Raw genomic sequence first — 17,585 nt, forward strand, 5'->3', positions numbered from 1 at the left:
TGGATTTCTTCTTTCAAGTAAAACTAGCATTCTCATACCTGCAACATCGACTTCCATATTTAAATAATTGATGACATTCGGTTACCCCAGTCGCTCGCATTCACAATGCAAACAAAAACTGGCAGTTCACATAAAAACTGCCGTTTGGTTGCAATTACTATTGGCCTTTTTTGATATGAACAAAAACTCCTTTTATCTGTCCTTCAGAAAATACTAGCTTGAACAGTATAGCTGAATATTTCCAACGAAATGTGCTAAAACGACAAGTATGTGAGACTGCAAAAAGTATTGAATTGTGACACAGCCGTTTTTACGTCAAGGACCATATTCTCTAATTTCTTAAATAAAGTATAAAAAGTGACTCTAAGACTCTCGCTGATCAGCTGTCTAACGAACATGATTAAGATCCCGCCCAATGAATAAAAATTCAATGTAGTAGTGACCGTCATATCATCTATTTTTGGAAAAAACAAAACTGGCAAAACAAAACCGAAGTGATGGCATAGTTCAAGAATTCAAAGACAAACAAGTCAACACGACAATAGAGTAAAAACTTTAATCAGGACTAGTTTACTTATAGCCTCTAGATAAGTGTCTTTAAATAAAAAAAATTATCTGTTATACAAATCTCTCTCTCTCTCTACTAACCTTCAGGAGGGTCTTGACCCTAGCCGTCTGTACCGGGAAAGGAACGGAGAAGGCATCGCTCTTTTCAATGAAATCCTCGAGGGTGACCGTCGGAGGAGGTTCCACATCCTTGCAAGGTTCAAGATATTCCTTGAGAACCTCCTCCGGACTTTTGGTGTCTTCACTCATCTTGACGCAACTGAAAAGGAAAAACAAACTGTAGACGTACAATAAAAAAAATGCATGACTTGAGAACAAGGGAGATCTCTTAACCGCAAATATTTATTTTTTTTATCAAGCGAGACGTGAGAATTACCTTCATTTTTTTCAGTAAAACAAACTAAAACATTGCTAATCATAATTCGTTATCCAATATGAATTTGGTTTGTGTGCCACTAAAGTCAAGGTAAAGAGCTCAAAATATTAATATGCAATTGAGGTTTAAGCGTAAATGCAGAGCACAAATCTTCAATGTCTTGTCGAAAGTAAAAAGAGGAAAAAAAAAAGTTTTTCTTTTAATGAGTTCCTCGACCTCCACGTGAACGCTTTTATACTCTGGATTTTTTTAGCGTGTGACTCACAACCTGGATTATGCAAGAAAACTGTTGCGAATGTAGGCTAATCACATACAAAAATAAAAATACATTTCGTATGCAGAAGAGCGCGCTTAATGCGTTACTCATTTTTGAGGCTCAAAGCAACGTAGCGACCTTATGACAAGTACCAGTGTCAGAAGGATTACTCTCTCCCTATCATCACGAATACTGAAAATTTAAAACAACGACAGTCTTGAATTAATGTCTTAAACCTACAGACCTCTAAATGCTCTTGAATTTTCTGAGACTGACGAGAAATAACCATCCGCATTATGAGGACACCGTAACCAGCCCCTTCGGAATGCCTGCGGACGAAGAGCGAAGGTATTGAACACGGTATCGAGCCTCCTGGTGCCAGACAGGTGAGCGCGTGAGATCTCCTCGCAATATCATCACGCATCGACTCATATCGGCTGCATCGTACGTGCGCGTTTGATGAGAGAGCACTGAGGTTCGTGAGTTGTCCTTAATACGGCGCGCACACACGCGTACACAAGTTTATCCTTTATATTGATATTACATATTCATGTTTACGGGTACAGCACAAACAGACATGCGCGGCGGCATAACTAAGCAGCTCCGAGAGAGAGAGAGAGAGAGAGAGACGTGGAAATTCCTTCTTGGACTTACTGCATCGGCATGTGGTAACACTATATAAGATGAAAGAAACAAAGAGCAATATTCCTGTTTTGTATGCTAAAAAAATATGACATCATGAAAACCAAAACTTTCTATTTCATCCCAAGAGGAGGGGGGCCAAATTTTGGAAACTTCTTGCAGAGCTACATACCATAACAATCCATTAATCATATCACATCTTCTTTACCTGTAGCTGTGAAAGAGTATCACAGGCCCAAAAGATTTCTATTTGGCCCCTATGGGGAAGAATGGATCCACATTTTGAATCAAATTTGCATATGGACGTATCATAACCATCAATGTCATTATACCCTCCCTAGTTATGATGTTGAATAAGGCAAAAGTGAAGGAACAGACGGATGTAAATGCCATAGTATTATGATCTTCATTACACAAGGACCCAAAATACAAAATTAAATGTCGCCACAATAGGTGGAAGTTCCTCTTTTGGGTACTGCTGCTCTACACAGTATCTGTGAATTAGGTTACCAGAACACAGTGACTAAGCAAAACTGTAAACTCCTTGATTAAGGAAATGCTAGGAAATAAGTGGGTGGCCTGCTTGATTGGATGCCAGTGGCTCACAAATTTCGCAGTTTTGTAGAAAGACAAGCACAACTATATTGATCTCGATACTGCGCGGTGCGAAATGTATCAAATAGCTGAAATGGCGACGGGACATGAGTCATGTATTCCCATGACATTCATCATTATTGCAGGTGAACAGAACAGGTGAGCATAAGAAGCGGGAGGAATTTAGTTTTATATTTTTAATTTTGCTCACGAGACATTTACGGAATCAAGGTCAGCTATTCTGAAACTGGAAGATTGATTTTCAAGGACACTGAGTACTGGACAAGGAATTGGCGAGGAAGGACTTAAGGTGCAAGATGAGTGCATTAGGTGCAGAAGAGTGTAAGAAAAAGAATGTCGTAACTGCTTTTTGTCTGAAAGGGAATGGGAATGTGGCAAAGAATATAAACGTATAAAATCTAGGATTCTGCGGCTGAAACAGCAACAAAGAGCAGAATGGAAACAATTTATCATCACGTATAAAGAGTGAACCAGTTTATACCTTTGGTGATTTTACTGTAAAAATAAGGTAATTGCACAAGAGGATGCGTCACCTAAGCCCTACGAAAGAATAAGGAAAATCAACTGGAAGAAGTATCTTAAGATTTAGTTGCGGAAAATGTTGAATTTAGAAGAATAAAATATTTCTGAGAGAGGTAAAGTATAAATAAGGCAAGCAGGCTCTCGTTACTGATAACAAATGAAGAAAAACTTAATTTGGTTAAAGAGAACACTAAACCTAGTGGAACCCATGAATTCTAGTGATACTGTTAGCTAGTGCAATAAATAATACAATAAACGTGGAAGAGCGCGGTGATTGATGAAATCTTAGGAAGATAGTATACCTAACCCTTAACTAATGCCAAAGTAGAATGGACTGATGTTTAAAGCTTTGAAGTAGTACCAACTGGTAAAGAACACACAGGTTCACAAGAGGTGTTGGGATGGCAGCTAATTTACGTATATGGGTATCTAGACATAAATGCAGAATAATAAATAAAAATAAAATTACGGTTGTTGGTAAAAAGGTAATAAAGAAATTGACAGAAGAGAGATTGAGGTAATGAGAAAGAGATGGAGGCTATGAGAATGATTATCAAAAAGAATTGTTGAGGGAGGAAATAAATAGAGAGGAAATTATTAAAAATGAGAAAAATATATGCATATAGACAATTATGTGTGGTACAGTACTGCGTTTTTACATCAGATGATGGATTGTTAATTGCAGGGGTGGAGTTAACCGCTGTTACAGACGGGACATTCCGGGTTAGTCTTAGATGAGCTTTGGTAGTAAATGCTGGAGATGTAATACATGCATTAAAATAAGGCCAATCAAATGACAATAACATTAGGTAAATTTCTAAAGAGATGATGTGTTTTTGAAGGGCTAATGTAAACAAAAGGATAACAACAATCCCTTCACATATGTGGTACTATTATTGGAGGTGAGGTTTCTAAAGGAAAACTGCGAGAAGAATAAGTGTGCCCCTTTATGTGGGGAAAGACTGCAGATTAGAGTAAGAATCTCTGGGAGCACAACCGGAAACGTAAACTGAAATGTCAAAAGATGTCGACTGAGAATGAGGTTGAAAAAAGCGGTTTACGGCAAAAGTTTAAGCCTGTGAAACGTGTTTATTTGGAATTTGTATACATGCTTGTATGTGGCATGTGTGAAACTTTATTTTAAAATAAAATAGGAATATTACTATGCAATATGGTAAAAATTATGGATGTATGGAAATAATAGTAATGCCTGCTAGTTTGTGGAATAGGAGATAACAGGAATAATCAATACATGAAGGCGATGTACTCCGCTGACAAGCTGACTGGTAAATGTGTAATAGACAAAATGTGAAGGCTGATGACATGTCTGTCTGCATGCACTCTAACCGGCAGTAAAAACTGAGGTCTAACTGAGAAATGAAATGTGTGAAGAGACGTCATGTAAAAATGTATACAAGAATATCCTCAGGGTATTAATTGTTTTCTTCACCGAGTGGAGAAGACCAAAAAAATGATGGATAAAGGGTAGCAGACGTGATGAAAATGTAGGCTTTAATATTCGGGACATAAAAAAATAAACGGGACAGAAAAAAATAAAAGTAATAGTGTAAGTGATGTAGAATCCGATTACATCACGTTGGTATGCTGCTGCAGTATGCTGCAGTATAAGTAACACAGTGAGTCTGAGACAAATTTATTCTAAGCATCTGGAGTTATACAGCCAGCGAAGTTTAAACGATACACCCACGCAGGAAGAATAATATTCTATTGGTATGCCGTAATCGGGCTTGGGTATATTAGCCCTACTGCATATACCTGCTACGCACAATGACTAAGCCCATGACTAATCCAATAATTCGCTAGGGTAGACGTTTCATAGTTTGATCGTAATACTAATTGTGAATTAAAAGCTCTACTGGCATTTCACGAAAAATAATCGAAACAATATTTCGATAGCCAATAATAAAAATAACAAAATAATAATAATTTCACACGATGCACTTCCCTTGACCAATCACGACGACTATGTCCATAGGAATTTGTTCTTATTGCACTATGATTGTTAATGGGGTGGTAGCAGTTTGTTCTCAACTTTCCGACTCTAGCTTCAATACAGGTCATTTAATTATAACGAAAATTATTAATGTTAAAAATCGCTCTCACTGATTCTATTACAACATTCTGTTCCATATTTCGTTGGTTCCAAAAATAAATAAATACAGTTCCAGGTAAAAAAAATGTAGTTTTATTATAAATAAGGTACTGCTAATCTTTAGCATTAGTTCCTTTAACCTGTTTTGCTGGTGCAAAATGCTATGAGGAACACTTGTATGAATAAATGAATAACTATATACTATACGGCAGTAAATTGGATCATTATTCTTCTTAAGAAGAATATGGTCAGATCACAATAACAAATGCCGTTATGTAGCATACAGTATTCTCTTGCATAAGGGATTAACCATCTAAATACATACAACGGTCTTCAACTCTACACGATGTCGTGAAGACTAGTAGAGTTACGCTTAAATTTGCCATTTTCTTTGAAGAAGATTCAAAAGAAAACTTTTCCTCCAAAACATTGCGTCGATGGAAAGGCAAGAATGAGTATTGGAACAGACAGTGCTTTATCTTCGGTGACACCACTCTAGTTAAACAATATGATCTACCACCAACACTAGAAATACATCCTCACCTTCAGCGGAGTATCACGCCACAGTCCGACAGGGGAGGCAGTTATCCAAAGTCCGGAAATAAGAGTTTCTACAAGAACACTGGTACCAGGTTAGTGATTCTCCACTAGGCTACATACATGCCAGTAACACCCACAGGATCGTCTGCTAGGAACTGAGACTGAGTCCGCTGACCGACTCTTCTTGGCTCACGTGCTACTCGTAGCAACGAGAGTAATCAATAATCACCTGCGGTGTCTGTCTTAGACGTATCGTATTTTTATTTACGATAAAACATGTTTGAAAGTATAACGTATATCCTCGACATTGCTTGAATGAATTGATAACAGTTTATCAGATTCGATAAATACGAACGAACGCGCAGTTTTGCTCGAAGTGATTCACGACTCATTCTAGATGTAGCAGTGAAGGGATGAACGAGGTAATTGTGCTAGTTTTCTCTCATTATCCACTTTCAGTTTGGGAAATCGGCTTCCTAACTGGTGTTACACACACACACACACACACACACACACACACACACACACACACACACACACACACACACACACACACACACACACATATATATATATATATATATATATATATATATATATATATATATATATATATAATTGATTCATCAAACAAATACAATTTACGGTGTTAATAATAATAATGACATTTTAATAGTAATAATACTGTTTTAGGCTCCGTTTGTTTGGGCGTGAAGCAAAAATTACTATTCCTGACTTCCGTGATTTGTAAAGTTACAGAGGTTGGTCACACAATGATAACTGAGATTCGACCTATTGACGTTAGGTGTCAAAACCCCATGTTTGTCAGCTCTGAAAGTTTCAAGGGACTGAACGGTTCTTATAAAATAATTTGCCAAGAATGATAGCTCGTAGTTCTAAAATTTATGCATGTTGAAGATTTTGGACCAGGTGCCATTACAATTTTATGTCTGTGAAAAATGATACCACGGTATTTAGACACTGCTCATTGGGTGGTAACTTGCCCGTTGAAGTATTTCCTGTTGGTGTTGAGTTCGGGACGATTAGGCCGTATTATTTTCGGCCGTGACCCTGTTAGGCCGTCACAACTTCAGGCCATATGAAGTTTAGACCGTAAGACATGGCGGAAGCTCCTTGGGACGCCGTGTTTAGTACTAGCCCCTCGGCGATCATTTCGGCCGTTTGCCAGTTTGGGTGTTACGGCCTAAATGACTTACGGCCGAAGCGACCAGGAACCTTAGTGGAGTTCGGGACGATTTGGTGTTGAAGGTGGCTGAGGAAGATATTGAATATAAATATTTTTTTTGTGAATGTACAATCTCACTGCATTTGGGTGGATTTGGGTGCTCAGCTATCAAACAATGAATAATGTGTTTCACCACTTGTTAAATACACGACGAAATCCACCTGGTGGTCAAACGCTCTCAACCGTTGAAGGCGTTAAGTCGTATTGAATGCTAATACTCAAATTGAACAGGCGTTCCCGTTGAACTAACCTGAAAGGTCGATGGCTTTCAAAGACAGCTGCAAGAGAATAGACGGCCATAGCTAAACAGGAGAAACTGTCTTGAAAAGTGGTATAAGTCTGAAAACAATCCGGGTACTTTAGCATAAGGATTTGTGGTTTTCAGTGGTTAGAAAAGGTGGGTAATTAACGGGTAGCAGAAAACAAACAAGATCCATAAACCGTCATGAATAGGTCTACACATGCCTGTGAGAAATGTAGAGAGATAACGGTGTATCAAAGAGTACAGTATAGGTGGAGCTATGTATGCTACCGCAATGCAAAGTTGTGGACATTCAGCTGTCAACCATACTAAGGCTCTGTGAATGTGAAGTCAAATGCACTAAATAGCTGTGAGGGTTAAACCGTCTAAATCTTAAAGCTGTAAGGGGTTTCAGCCATCAAATACACATAATACTGATGGTACTCAGCTGCCAAAATATTAAGCTGTTATGGGCGTTTAACAACTAATAACACAGTAGTAAGCTGCAGTGGGAATTTTGCGATCAAACAGCGAGTATAGTAAGAGTTAAATACAAGTTACATTCCGTTTTCAACCTTATAACACTGTTGCAGTGCTTGCTCACCTGTCAAAAGTAAGTTTGGTATCGATAATTAGCCGTCAAGAACAATATATTAGGAAGGGTGTTCAGGTCCTTGCCTATCATAAACACTGTACTGTACAAGGTCGTGACACGTTGCCCTAACAAATCTCATAAGCTCCAATGCTGATGACAAAGTTTGTGGCCAATTCTTGCAATGTTAAAAATGAGTTAAATTTGGTTCTACAACGTCAGAGACAGTGATTTGATGTTCAGTAAAAACTTCTCACATATGCTGTTAGCCATGACAATGCAGTTTCAAAAAGTTCATTGACAGTGAAATACAGTATGGCAAATACTACAGGTGCCAACTTGAGATGTTTGCTAGTTTCAAAAGTGATATTTGTCGTATTTTGACAAATTCTCCCTGATGTGACTAAGAATTAGGCAAGCTCAAGCAAAAAACTCCAATGGACGCCGAACTGTGGGGGTAAATCCTGATACAATATACTGAATTCACTTCCACCTCCAATGATACTACAATGAAATTCCAAAGATGTAAAATTTTTCATACAATTTGGTATGACGAACTCCAGTAATGTCAGAGAATGTGGCGTAAGACAGTTTAATGGATCTATAAATATTCAGCTTTCAAATTATGGATGCTGTAATTGCCAGGAAGGGATATTAACGTGGTAATTCAGCTTTCAAATTATGGATGCTGTAATTGCAAGGAAGGGATATTAACGTGGTAATCAATCATTAAAAGTACCGAAAGGAGGCACTGGACATTATAAAATGTACCATTTTATGACAGATTCCTAATGATTATTGATAAGGCTGGTAGATATTATGTTATGACGTAAAAGTACCATAATTACTGATGTCTGCATTTTCCGCTACAAACTGTGAAATGAGCTGCTATGACGAATTATCAACGACCCAGACTGTCTTTACGAATTAACAGAATTTAACGCCTGCATGATGTTAAATGGACGCCGAAGGTGATAAAAATAAATTTTGATGAAACAATGTGTCATGCAAGATACAATTTTATAGGGAATGCAGTTCTGGGCCGTTAGAACGAGAATTCTGAAGATTCGTTGAATATGGAAGATAGCACCGAGGCAGAGCTTATTGATATGATCTGAGACAATTGTATGTTGTCTCAGTGGACTTTTGATAAAATGTGGAATGGTTATTGTTTGGGAATACTGTAGTGATTGGGGCTAGTGAAGGGAAACTGCAGAAACCAATGAAAGAGTTTGAAAGTTGAATGTCAATGACAGCAGAAGTAAAGTTAACAGGGTAGATAGAAACCAAGATGGGACAATCATGTTCATATGAATGGTGTAAGAATGTTACGAATAATTTGTATCAGTATCTGGGAGTAAATACTACGGATTATGATAGAATGATTGAGAGGTGAGATACAGAATGAGCAAAGGTAGTAGGGTATGTCTAAAAGATTCTGGCTGACCCGTAGTGCCTGGAAACCAAGTTGGGAAGATTTCGGATTTTTAAACCAACTCTCCATTACAGAAGTAAAATACGGCCGTCGAATTTAAATGAAAGAAAAAAGGCTGAAGAGTGTTGACTTAATGATAAAGTTGAATTCATTGAACAATGTTCCTTTGTTATGGGATGGTAAGATAAAGCATCAACCATTCATTTTATATTAACTTTATGCAGAGAATTAAAACGGAAGCCATTGGTTATTGGAAGACCTGTCAGTTGTTGCAAGACCTTTGGAAAGAAGTCGGATTAATGGCTATAACCCACCGACAGCAAATAATTATGCTCTGACTGCAGTTCTGGACGTGCTTGAAATTCTGTTATCATAAAGTGTTTCAACTGATGGGATATGCCAAATAGTTTATATTGTTAGCAAACTTTCAGGTAATATAATACATGTATATGGTACAATGAAATAATAAAGTGAAATTCTGTATATATTGAAGGTATTAAGCTGAAAAAAAAAACATATCTGAAAACTGAAAAAACAATGAATAACGAAAACTAAACAATTCTATGGAGACGTGTGTGTGCGCTAGCAAGAGAATTGAACCAAGTCTGAATAGCTGTGTATGTGTATGTGTGTGTGTGTGTGTGTGTGTACTGTGGGGTTGGGGGGATGGTTATTAGCAATCGATTAAGAAGCGTGTGGTGTATGGTCAGCCATCATTTTTCCGCCAAATGTGTACAATATTACTGTACCTTGTACTTCATCTACAGTACAAACAGGCGTTAAACAGGAAAGCAAGTTTCTTAAATACATATTTCTCTCGAGATGACGCGGATCTAAAGGCAATATTTCATTAAGTGTCGGCTATACATAAATACGTACATACACACACAAACATAATATATGTGTGTGTGTTTCCCATGTATAATCGATATTTAATGAAATATTGCCTATATATATATATATATATATATATATATATATATATATATATATATATATATATATATATATGTGTGTGTGTGTGTGTGTGTGTGTGTGTGTGCGTGTGCGTGTGCGCGTGCGTATGTATGTGTGTGTGCGTTTGTTTTCAGTATTAAGCCATCCTCCTACCAAGAAAAGGCAGAAAGAAAAAAGAGGACAATGGTCAAAGCCATAGCCATACTTCAACCATCCAATGAAACGAACGCAGGTACATAGGCAACTTGTATATACATGTAAGAGAAAATAACAAGAAATAACTCCAACTGCACGCTCTCACTAAGCATTCTCACAACGTGCATTGGGAAAAAATATATATATCTATTAATTATGAAATATCCTAACGTAATACGCAAAAACAAACGCGGTTAAATATTTGCGAATCGAAAACAAGCCCGCTCCACCAAACTTGAAGGAATCTGTCTGGAGTCGCTTGTGGAAATTGCACCACTTGGTGCAGTGTCTCGCCCTGTGAGTGTCGACTAGTCATGCCGCGTTGTCGTCACTCTCTCCCAGACCCAGACTCCGCAGCCACTACATCTGCTTTGCGACTGAAAGATTGAGTTGTACGTAACTCTTCTTCCATTTCCCTTCTTTACAGCAATGTTTATCTTTACAATAGTGTTTTTCTCCGAATGATTCTCCTTCTCCCGCCATTTCAGTGTGCAAGTGATGAGAAGAATGCAAACGAAGGAGGTTAAAGTGAATGAAAAGTGATGCAAGATAGGTTTTATTGATTGATTTCCACAGCATTGTGTCACAAAAACAAGTAAATACTATTTTGTGGGGGCCGAAACATGACGCATGCAGGAAATCAAACTAAGTCGCGTGTGAAGAGTGTGCGTAATCGATTCGTTTGGAAATGAAGTTTGAATGGGGACAAATAGTGAAATATTTTGAGATAAGTGAACAGTGTGCATTCATTAACGATGTTGGTAATTTCGGAGTCAGTTTATTGTGTTAAATGAAACAGTCTTCAACGATGGTAAACGTTATGGTGTAAGTTTTTATTGCCATTTCTTGCATTTGCAACAAAATGAAGGCAAACAGTACACTGATAGAAAATGAGATAAGATAACAATTTTTGTCGTCGTATTGCGTAAATCAGATTAAAAAAAAAAAAAACCTAAATTACTGTAGCGTTGATTTGAACGTTTGGATAGTTGATGAAATTTCCGTGAAATTTTGGTATTCAACTTGACCGCTCACTATTGACATCTTTCGGAGGATCTGATTCCAGAGGTTCACGCTATGCCTTACAGTCACGTGACCGCCTTTGTGCAAGCAAGGTCCTTCAAATATACTCTGAGTATATTTAAAGGAACTTGTGTGCGAGGGCGTGTAATGAGTGGCCGAAATTATTCCTGTCAGCCATCAACCGGGATGATTAAGTGTATACCCAGCGTTGTAACATGAAAGATCAATGGCGGATGTTAGCAATGAAGACAAAAAAAAAAAGCATTGTTCTTGAAAGTACTACCCAAAATGAGATCAGTATATGAAATGACTGGTAATCCTACGTAGGTTAAAATTAATCCAATTTAGGAATTACAGCTGAGTTTTGTGGGATCTCTGTTGTTTTTAGTTTTTACTAATGATTTGTTCTAATTGTAATGGTTTCCTACTGCAAAAAGCCAAGCGAATGTGTTGTTAGGCCATAACAGATTGCTTGAGAAGATCAGTAAATGAAGTAGTCAGTGCGTAAGAGTCAGAATTCTATCAGAGTATGGGTTTACCCCCAAAAACCACATTTATTTTTTTGTCTCATCAAACTAGGTATTGTACAGAATTGGTTGTGTGAGTGCTCTGTTCTTCAGGTTTTTTGTTCTGCCACTTTTGGAGTGTTGATCTACTGTCACTTCCTTTTCTCTGTAATGGCAGTTATAATTAAACCACTGCCACACCTGTTTGCCCTTATCTATAAAATCCAAAAGGGAACTTTTCATTAGTGTCCCTAGTACATTCACACCAAGAACTACTGCATGCTACTCACTTTGCTAAGTATCCACATCCAGTCACATTCTGTTGAGGTGTCACTGTATCACACTGCCCAGTACCAGATGTCTCTCATTTCCTTCAGTGCCAAGCAATGACATGGTCTTTCTGGCAGTAACACTAATACCAAGCAACACCACAGTACTAACTTATAGCGCCACTCATCATTGCCTTAGCTTTTCTGATCTACTTTACATTGTTATTTATGCATGTATAGTATTAGTTTATATGTGCATTGTTGAACGGCTTTGATTTCTATCATATCTTTTCTCTGCTTAGTCTGTTCTGCAGAAGACTGCTATGACACTTAATTGTTTTGCATACTTCTTCACAAGAATTATAATTATTAATATTATATTATTTGCATCCATTCATAACTGATCCTTTGTAAAGATATTTTTTATTATGGGTTTTGCCTTTAACATCGGCAGTTGGCTCACCATTTAAAGGACTAGGATGATGTCATCATGTGTTGGGTAACACAGGTTTTCCTTATGAACTACTATATGAATTATGACAAATATTTAGCATTACTTATTAAAACATTCAAAACAAATATGTAAGGTATGATAGTATTTGCATAATTTCCATTGAACAAAGAAGCCCCAGCTAAGTTTTCACAGTGTACAAGAACTGTACTAACTCTCCCTCTCCTCAGGACTGCAGTACCCCTATGGCTAAAGAAACATGGGATCCAGAAATGCTGAGGCCTTACCTAGAGGCAGCCTCAAAAATTTCGCCTCCAACAAGGGTAAGCTTGGGGAAATTCAAGGAGGACAGTTACAATTTCCTTATCCCATTTCCTATCAACACGACCAGGATATCGACTCTGGTCAAGGTGAGAGACTGCACGTGAAGTTCGTTAAATATTTATTAAGTGGAAAACCCAGACTTGCTTGCATGAGAACTATGTGAAGGGATGCTGGAGATGAGTGGAGATTTGTGGATGATGGAGAACAGGAAAGACATAAGCAACAGAATATCACATAGGATAGGTCATTCGCGTTACGCGGCGTTAGAGGCTGTTGGAAGTGGAAAAACTAAGTAGGACTAAGTGTTTTATAAAATCAAATTAGGTGCGTGAGATATATTGTTAACATTGCTCTAACTGTTACCTTTTTTTTCCCTAAAGCATGGTAAAAGCCAAGGGAAACTCACTGAACACATCAACTCTGCGTATCCTGTCATTCATGAAAACTGTGTTCCTTTCCTTGCTGCTTTTCTCCACTACAAGAAAAATCATGGATCTCCTACAGAAAAGTAAGTTGTGGTCCACTGTATTTTACCTCTGTAAAGCAGTTACAGTATATGTATTTATTTGTTGTGGTTTCAAAAAAGACAAAAGGAAAACAAAAGAGGGGAAACATTCAAAACCAGAAAAACACTACAGGAGCCTCGACCCTGAACAGACCAACAAACCTACTGTTCAAAATTTGAATGAAATGCAAAATACTAACCTTTCCTATCTTCTTTTGATACCGTTAGTGCTGAGACTAAGAGTGATCTTTGTAAGTAACATTCATCTTCCAGCAATTAGCAGAGCAGTCACTTGATTCATACTGTCTAAGAAGATAAAATTAAGTACAATTTTAGAATGTACTCAATTTTTTTTATAGAGTTGGGTAAATATTTGGAAATGTTCTCTTTCCAGCATAAAAAAATATTACTGTCAACCTAATTTATGTCACAGTAACGACATTACTTTTTGTGTTCTAATCTATGCTGTATCCTACAAGGATGATAATAAAAGGAACATGATATTCGATGTTGGTTGAAACTAAATAGTCTAGTTGAATGTGTGTTTTTATGCACTTTCTACATTCCGGGACCGGATCACATAGGTTATTCTTTAAATATCTATGGGTCAGATGGCTGATAAATCACACTTCTATTTTGCGCTTATAGAATGAAGAACACGGAAGTCCAACATGGGGTTTAATTACTTTTAGTTGTTATTAGATTCTTCATACCACAGAGCCTGCCATTTAGTAATGCTGATATGCTTGAGAGATAGTAAAGAATCACCGTCAGGAGCAAGTATGTTTAATCTAGTCATAGAAGTTGCAGCTTTGGCTGATTTAAAATTTAGCTGGCTGGTAAAAGGAATTTTTAGGAAAATTATTTTGAAGGGCTCTTACTGCACTTCTGTAGTCCCAGAATGTTTTAAATTTCTGTGGTGGCTTAAATTGTACAACGTATATATGCATACACAAATAGATGACAAAGTTGACACTATTTGCATGTAATCATTTTGAAAGTATAGTAGTCTGCGCCAAATACCATTGAAATATGAAATCTGAAGTAATTTAATATAAACTTTTTTTTGTTTCTGTAACTGTAGAACGAGAATGTATTGATATGTGAATTAAACTGAAAATAAGATATTATAGAAGAATGGTCTTTATAAATTATAAAATTAGAAAAGTATTTGCAGCTATGACATCGTCTGGTCTTATTTTTCAGGTCTCTTTACGAGGAGATGGACTTGACTAGCTTTGTTGATCGTCTCCTGCGCAACAGGCCTGTAACATTCTTTGGCAAGAATGATCAGTACCTGTTGAGAGACAGAACTGCCGGTAAAGGAGGGTTTGAAAAAACTGGCACGAGCGAAGAAACGCCCCCTTTGTGCCTCAAGGATTATTTAAGTTATGATGAAATGAAAGTCTCGGCTTTACTCTCTGTATCGTCAGAATCTTTCTTCATTAATGACGGTAGTCGTAGAAACAAAGGCGTTCCGGGCAAGCCAGGAACTTTCCAGCAAGATGGGGTCATTGTTGGAATGGTTGGGGCTAGACTTAAAAAAGTAGGATTCATGGAATGGCAAGACTGCATTGTCACTAAAAAGCAGAATTGCAAAGAATTAGGTTATGGTTCTTTGGATGGACCACCTCGTCTTCAACACGCCTGGTCTCGCCTATGGGGAGCACCTCTTCCTGAATGGTCGAGCATAACCCCAGACAATGAAAAGTTTTTGCAGGTCGACAACAATTCTTATATCAACATAGAGGTATATAAGAAAAGGATGCAGTTGGGAGCTGAAACACTTTTGGCTGAGGCTAAGTCCAGGGCAAGGGCAAAGGGGCTCAAGGCTTACATTCACGTTGTAGGACTTGGTTTAGGCGTATGGAGAGCTAGCCATGAACAAGATGCCATGTTTGTAGATGCCTGGGGAGAAGCTCTCAAAGTTATGGATACGACAGACGTTGCCCATGTAGATTTCAGTTGGATAGGAGCCGCAACATGCTTAGGGGTGGGTGATGGGGAAACATTTCCTGGGACTAAAGTTATAGTTCACTTTTCCAAGAGGTCACTCCATGATCCAGTACCGTCTGGAACTTTGCTAGTGGTTAACTATGCGTGGGATGGCAATTCTTTACCAGGTAATGAGTACTGGATTGGCAAACTCAGTAGCACTGGAGATGGTGCTGCTGCGTGCTCTTCTGGTGTTGCAGAGCTGCATAATGTGCATATTAACAGTAATGTCTGTGGCACAAATTTGCACGTTTCTACTTCATATGGAATAATGCACATAGGCGAGTATGCAAGAAAATATTTATCACTGGGAGAGATATTCCAAGCAAACAAGAAATTAAAAGTCTGATTGCACATATTTTCAGTATCTCGATAATTAAACTATAATATTTTTTCAGATATAAGTTTATAAATATTTCCACACTATTTCCATAAATGATGACTGCTCTTAATCGATGAGTATGTATGCACAAAGGAGCTTTAATTAAATATTTTTGGGATTAAGGTTTGTGGTAAATACTGCTGTGGTAAATACAGAGGCCTTTATTGTAATATGCCTAACCAAAACTTGATAATAAAATCGCAATATGCATCAATAGTATTATTCAAAATCATAAAGCAATAAAAAAAGAGAAGCAAGTTTTCATTTTTCCATATAAATGGGCGTAATACCACTTATAACCATCCCTTGAAAGTGTCACTGTTACCTCGATATGTACTGCAGTACAAAAATTAAGCTGCTACTCATTACCAGTTCTCTAATAATGGATTGTGGAGATCTTCATAACCGTTTCCAAATATACTTAACTTGGTTTGAACATGGCATGTCTACTTAGATTAATGGTTTCTAATCTTATGCTGGGTTTGATTGTGGTATGTTTTTTTTTCTTCTTACAAATTGAACACAAAAAAAAAAATCTAAAGGACAGCCATATACAATAGTATCTGGCTGTCCTTTAGATTTTTTTTGAACTTATTTGGTATTTTACTGATGATCAAGAATGTTTTTATTTACACTGATACTATGGACAAACTCCAGTGATGGTGCTAGTCCAATGAAGTCAGGAATGTAACAACATGCAGATGGGGCATAAAATGGATGAGAACATTATATTGCAGGCTGCCGTTTTGAATGGCATACAGAGGTCTGTTCAACTGTCATGTTATGACTTCTCTCTTACTAAAGAAAATTATCAGTAAGACTGCAGAAAATAATGTTCTGGGTAACAGTAACCTAGATCATATTTTCCCACGGAGCTATGCATTATGGGAAACTGCTGTGGGTACTGTGGAAATGAAGCATGTACAAATAATATTTGGTTTCCTAACTTGTGGTGAATAGTACAGTAGATTTCTGCAATGAACATTTGGAACTTGGCCCCAAAGACATTATGGCTGAGGGGACTTTGGCCCAAAGATTTTATGGTTGAGGGTACCTTTGGCCCAAAGATTTTATGGTTGGGGTAATCTTTGGCACAAAGACTTTATGGCTGAGTGAATCTGGGGACCTGGGAGGTGGTTTCCTCCTTACGCAGTTCGGATGGATATGGTAGCTACTTCCCATACTGTACACTTGTAGAAAAAGTAGTGTGCAATTCAAGTAGCATTTACTGATCTTTTTTTAATAAAAGTCATTGTTTTATTATTTATTTTTCTCTTTAAAGTCAACAGTTTTGTTATTAGGTATATTTATGTTAACATATGTGTGAATATATCTGAACTGTTTTCTTTCAGACAGTCTTCATTTAAATGACTATTGCTGTTAAAACGCCAGTTTAATCTTTTTAAGGAATCAGTTAATCATAATTATGAAATTCTGCGTAGTCAACAATGGTAAGCTAACTTCACAAGCAATATTTAGTCCTTTTCACTAAAGGAATTGTGGATTCTTGTGTCGAGTTAATGCACAACTTGCAAAATGGTGACACAAACAGCTGAAGGTATCAGATACTTGATAACTATAGGAGACGGCTGCTTTCTCCTACATCGTTGCTGGCAAACGCGGCAAAAAATTGCGGAAATAGGGCTGGACTCTTGAAAGAGTTTCCAACTACACTTCTAAGTCACCGGAGTCTTGGGCATGATCTTCAATTCTGAAGAAGTGCTGATGGTGACATTCACTTCTTTGGCATTCTCATGAAGGAAAACAGCACAAGGAGCTTGGTGATGATTTGGCGAAAGTTACTAATACAACTTTCTTCACAAAATTAAACTG

General features: G+C 37.5%; 2 protein-coding genes across 13 annotated transcripts in view; one reads left to right on the plus strand and one right to left on the minus strand.

Moving 5' to 3' along the window:
• LOC136856646 (uncharacterized) overlaps window positions 1-17,585 on the minus strand; it is a 120,333-nt gene that overhangs the window by 32,183 nt on the left and 70,565 nt on the right. For 8 of the 10 annotated variants that reach the window (XM_067134704.1, XM_067134658.1, XM_067134715.1 and 5 more), the window contains exon 2: window positions 649-826. In XM_067134704.1, coding sequence (XP_066990805.1) covers window positions 649-816 — 168 coding nt within the window. In that variant the 5' untranslated portion in view covers window positions 817-826. Of the gene's footprint in view, window positions 1-648; window positions 827-1,443; window positions 1,672-5,634; window positions 6,022-17,585 lie in introns of those variants that run through there. The other 2 variants (XM_067134650.1, XM_067134684.1) reach the window with 2 other exon arrangements.
• On the plus strand, window positions 5,515-15,962 carry LOC136856673 (uncharacterized). 3 transcript variants are annotated; one of them, XM_067134741.1, is made up of 4 exons: window positions 5,515-5,723; window positions 12,777-12,956; window positions 13,251-13,378; window positions 14,582-15,962. In XM_067134741.1, exons 2-4 carry the CDS (start codon window positions 12,792-12,794, stop codon window positions 15,717-15,719), a joined length of 1,431 nt encoding a protein of 476 aa, XP_066990842.1. In that variant the 5' UTR covers window positions 5,515-5,723; window positions 12,777-12,791; the 3' UTR covers window positions 15,720-15,962. The 3 variants fall into 3 exon arrangements, with proteins under 3 accessions (XP_066990842.1, XP_066990836.1, XP_066990849.1); XM_067134735.1 differs by lacking the exon at window positions 5,515-5,723 and adding an exon at window positions 10,552-10,689; XM_067134748.1 differs by lacking the exon at window positions 5,515-5,723 and adding an exon at window positions 10,642-11,122.

This window comes from Macrobrachium rosenbergii, chromosome 3, assembly GCF_040412425.1.
Source record: "Macrobrachium rosenbergii isolate ZJJX-2024 chromosome 3, ASM4041242v1, whole genome shotgun sequence".
NCBI lineage: Eukaryota > Metazoa > Arthropoda > Malacostraca > Decapoda > Palaemonidae > Macrobrachium > Macrobrachium rosenbergii.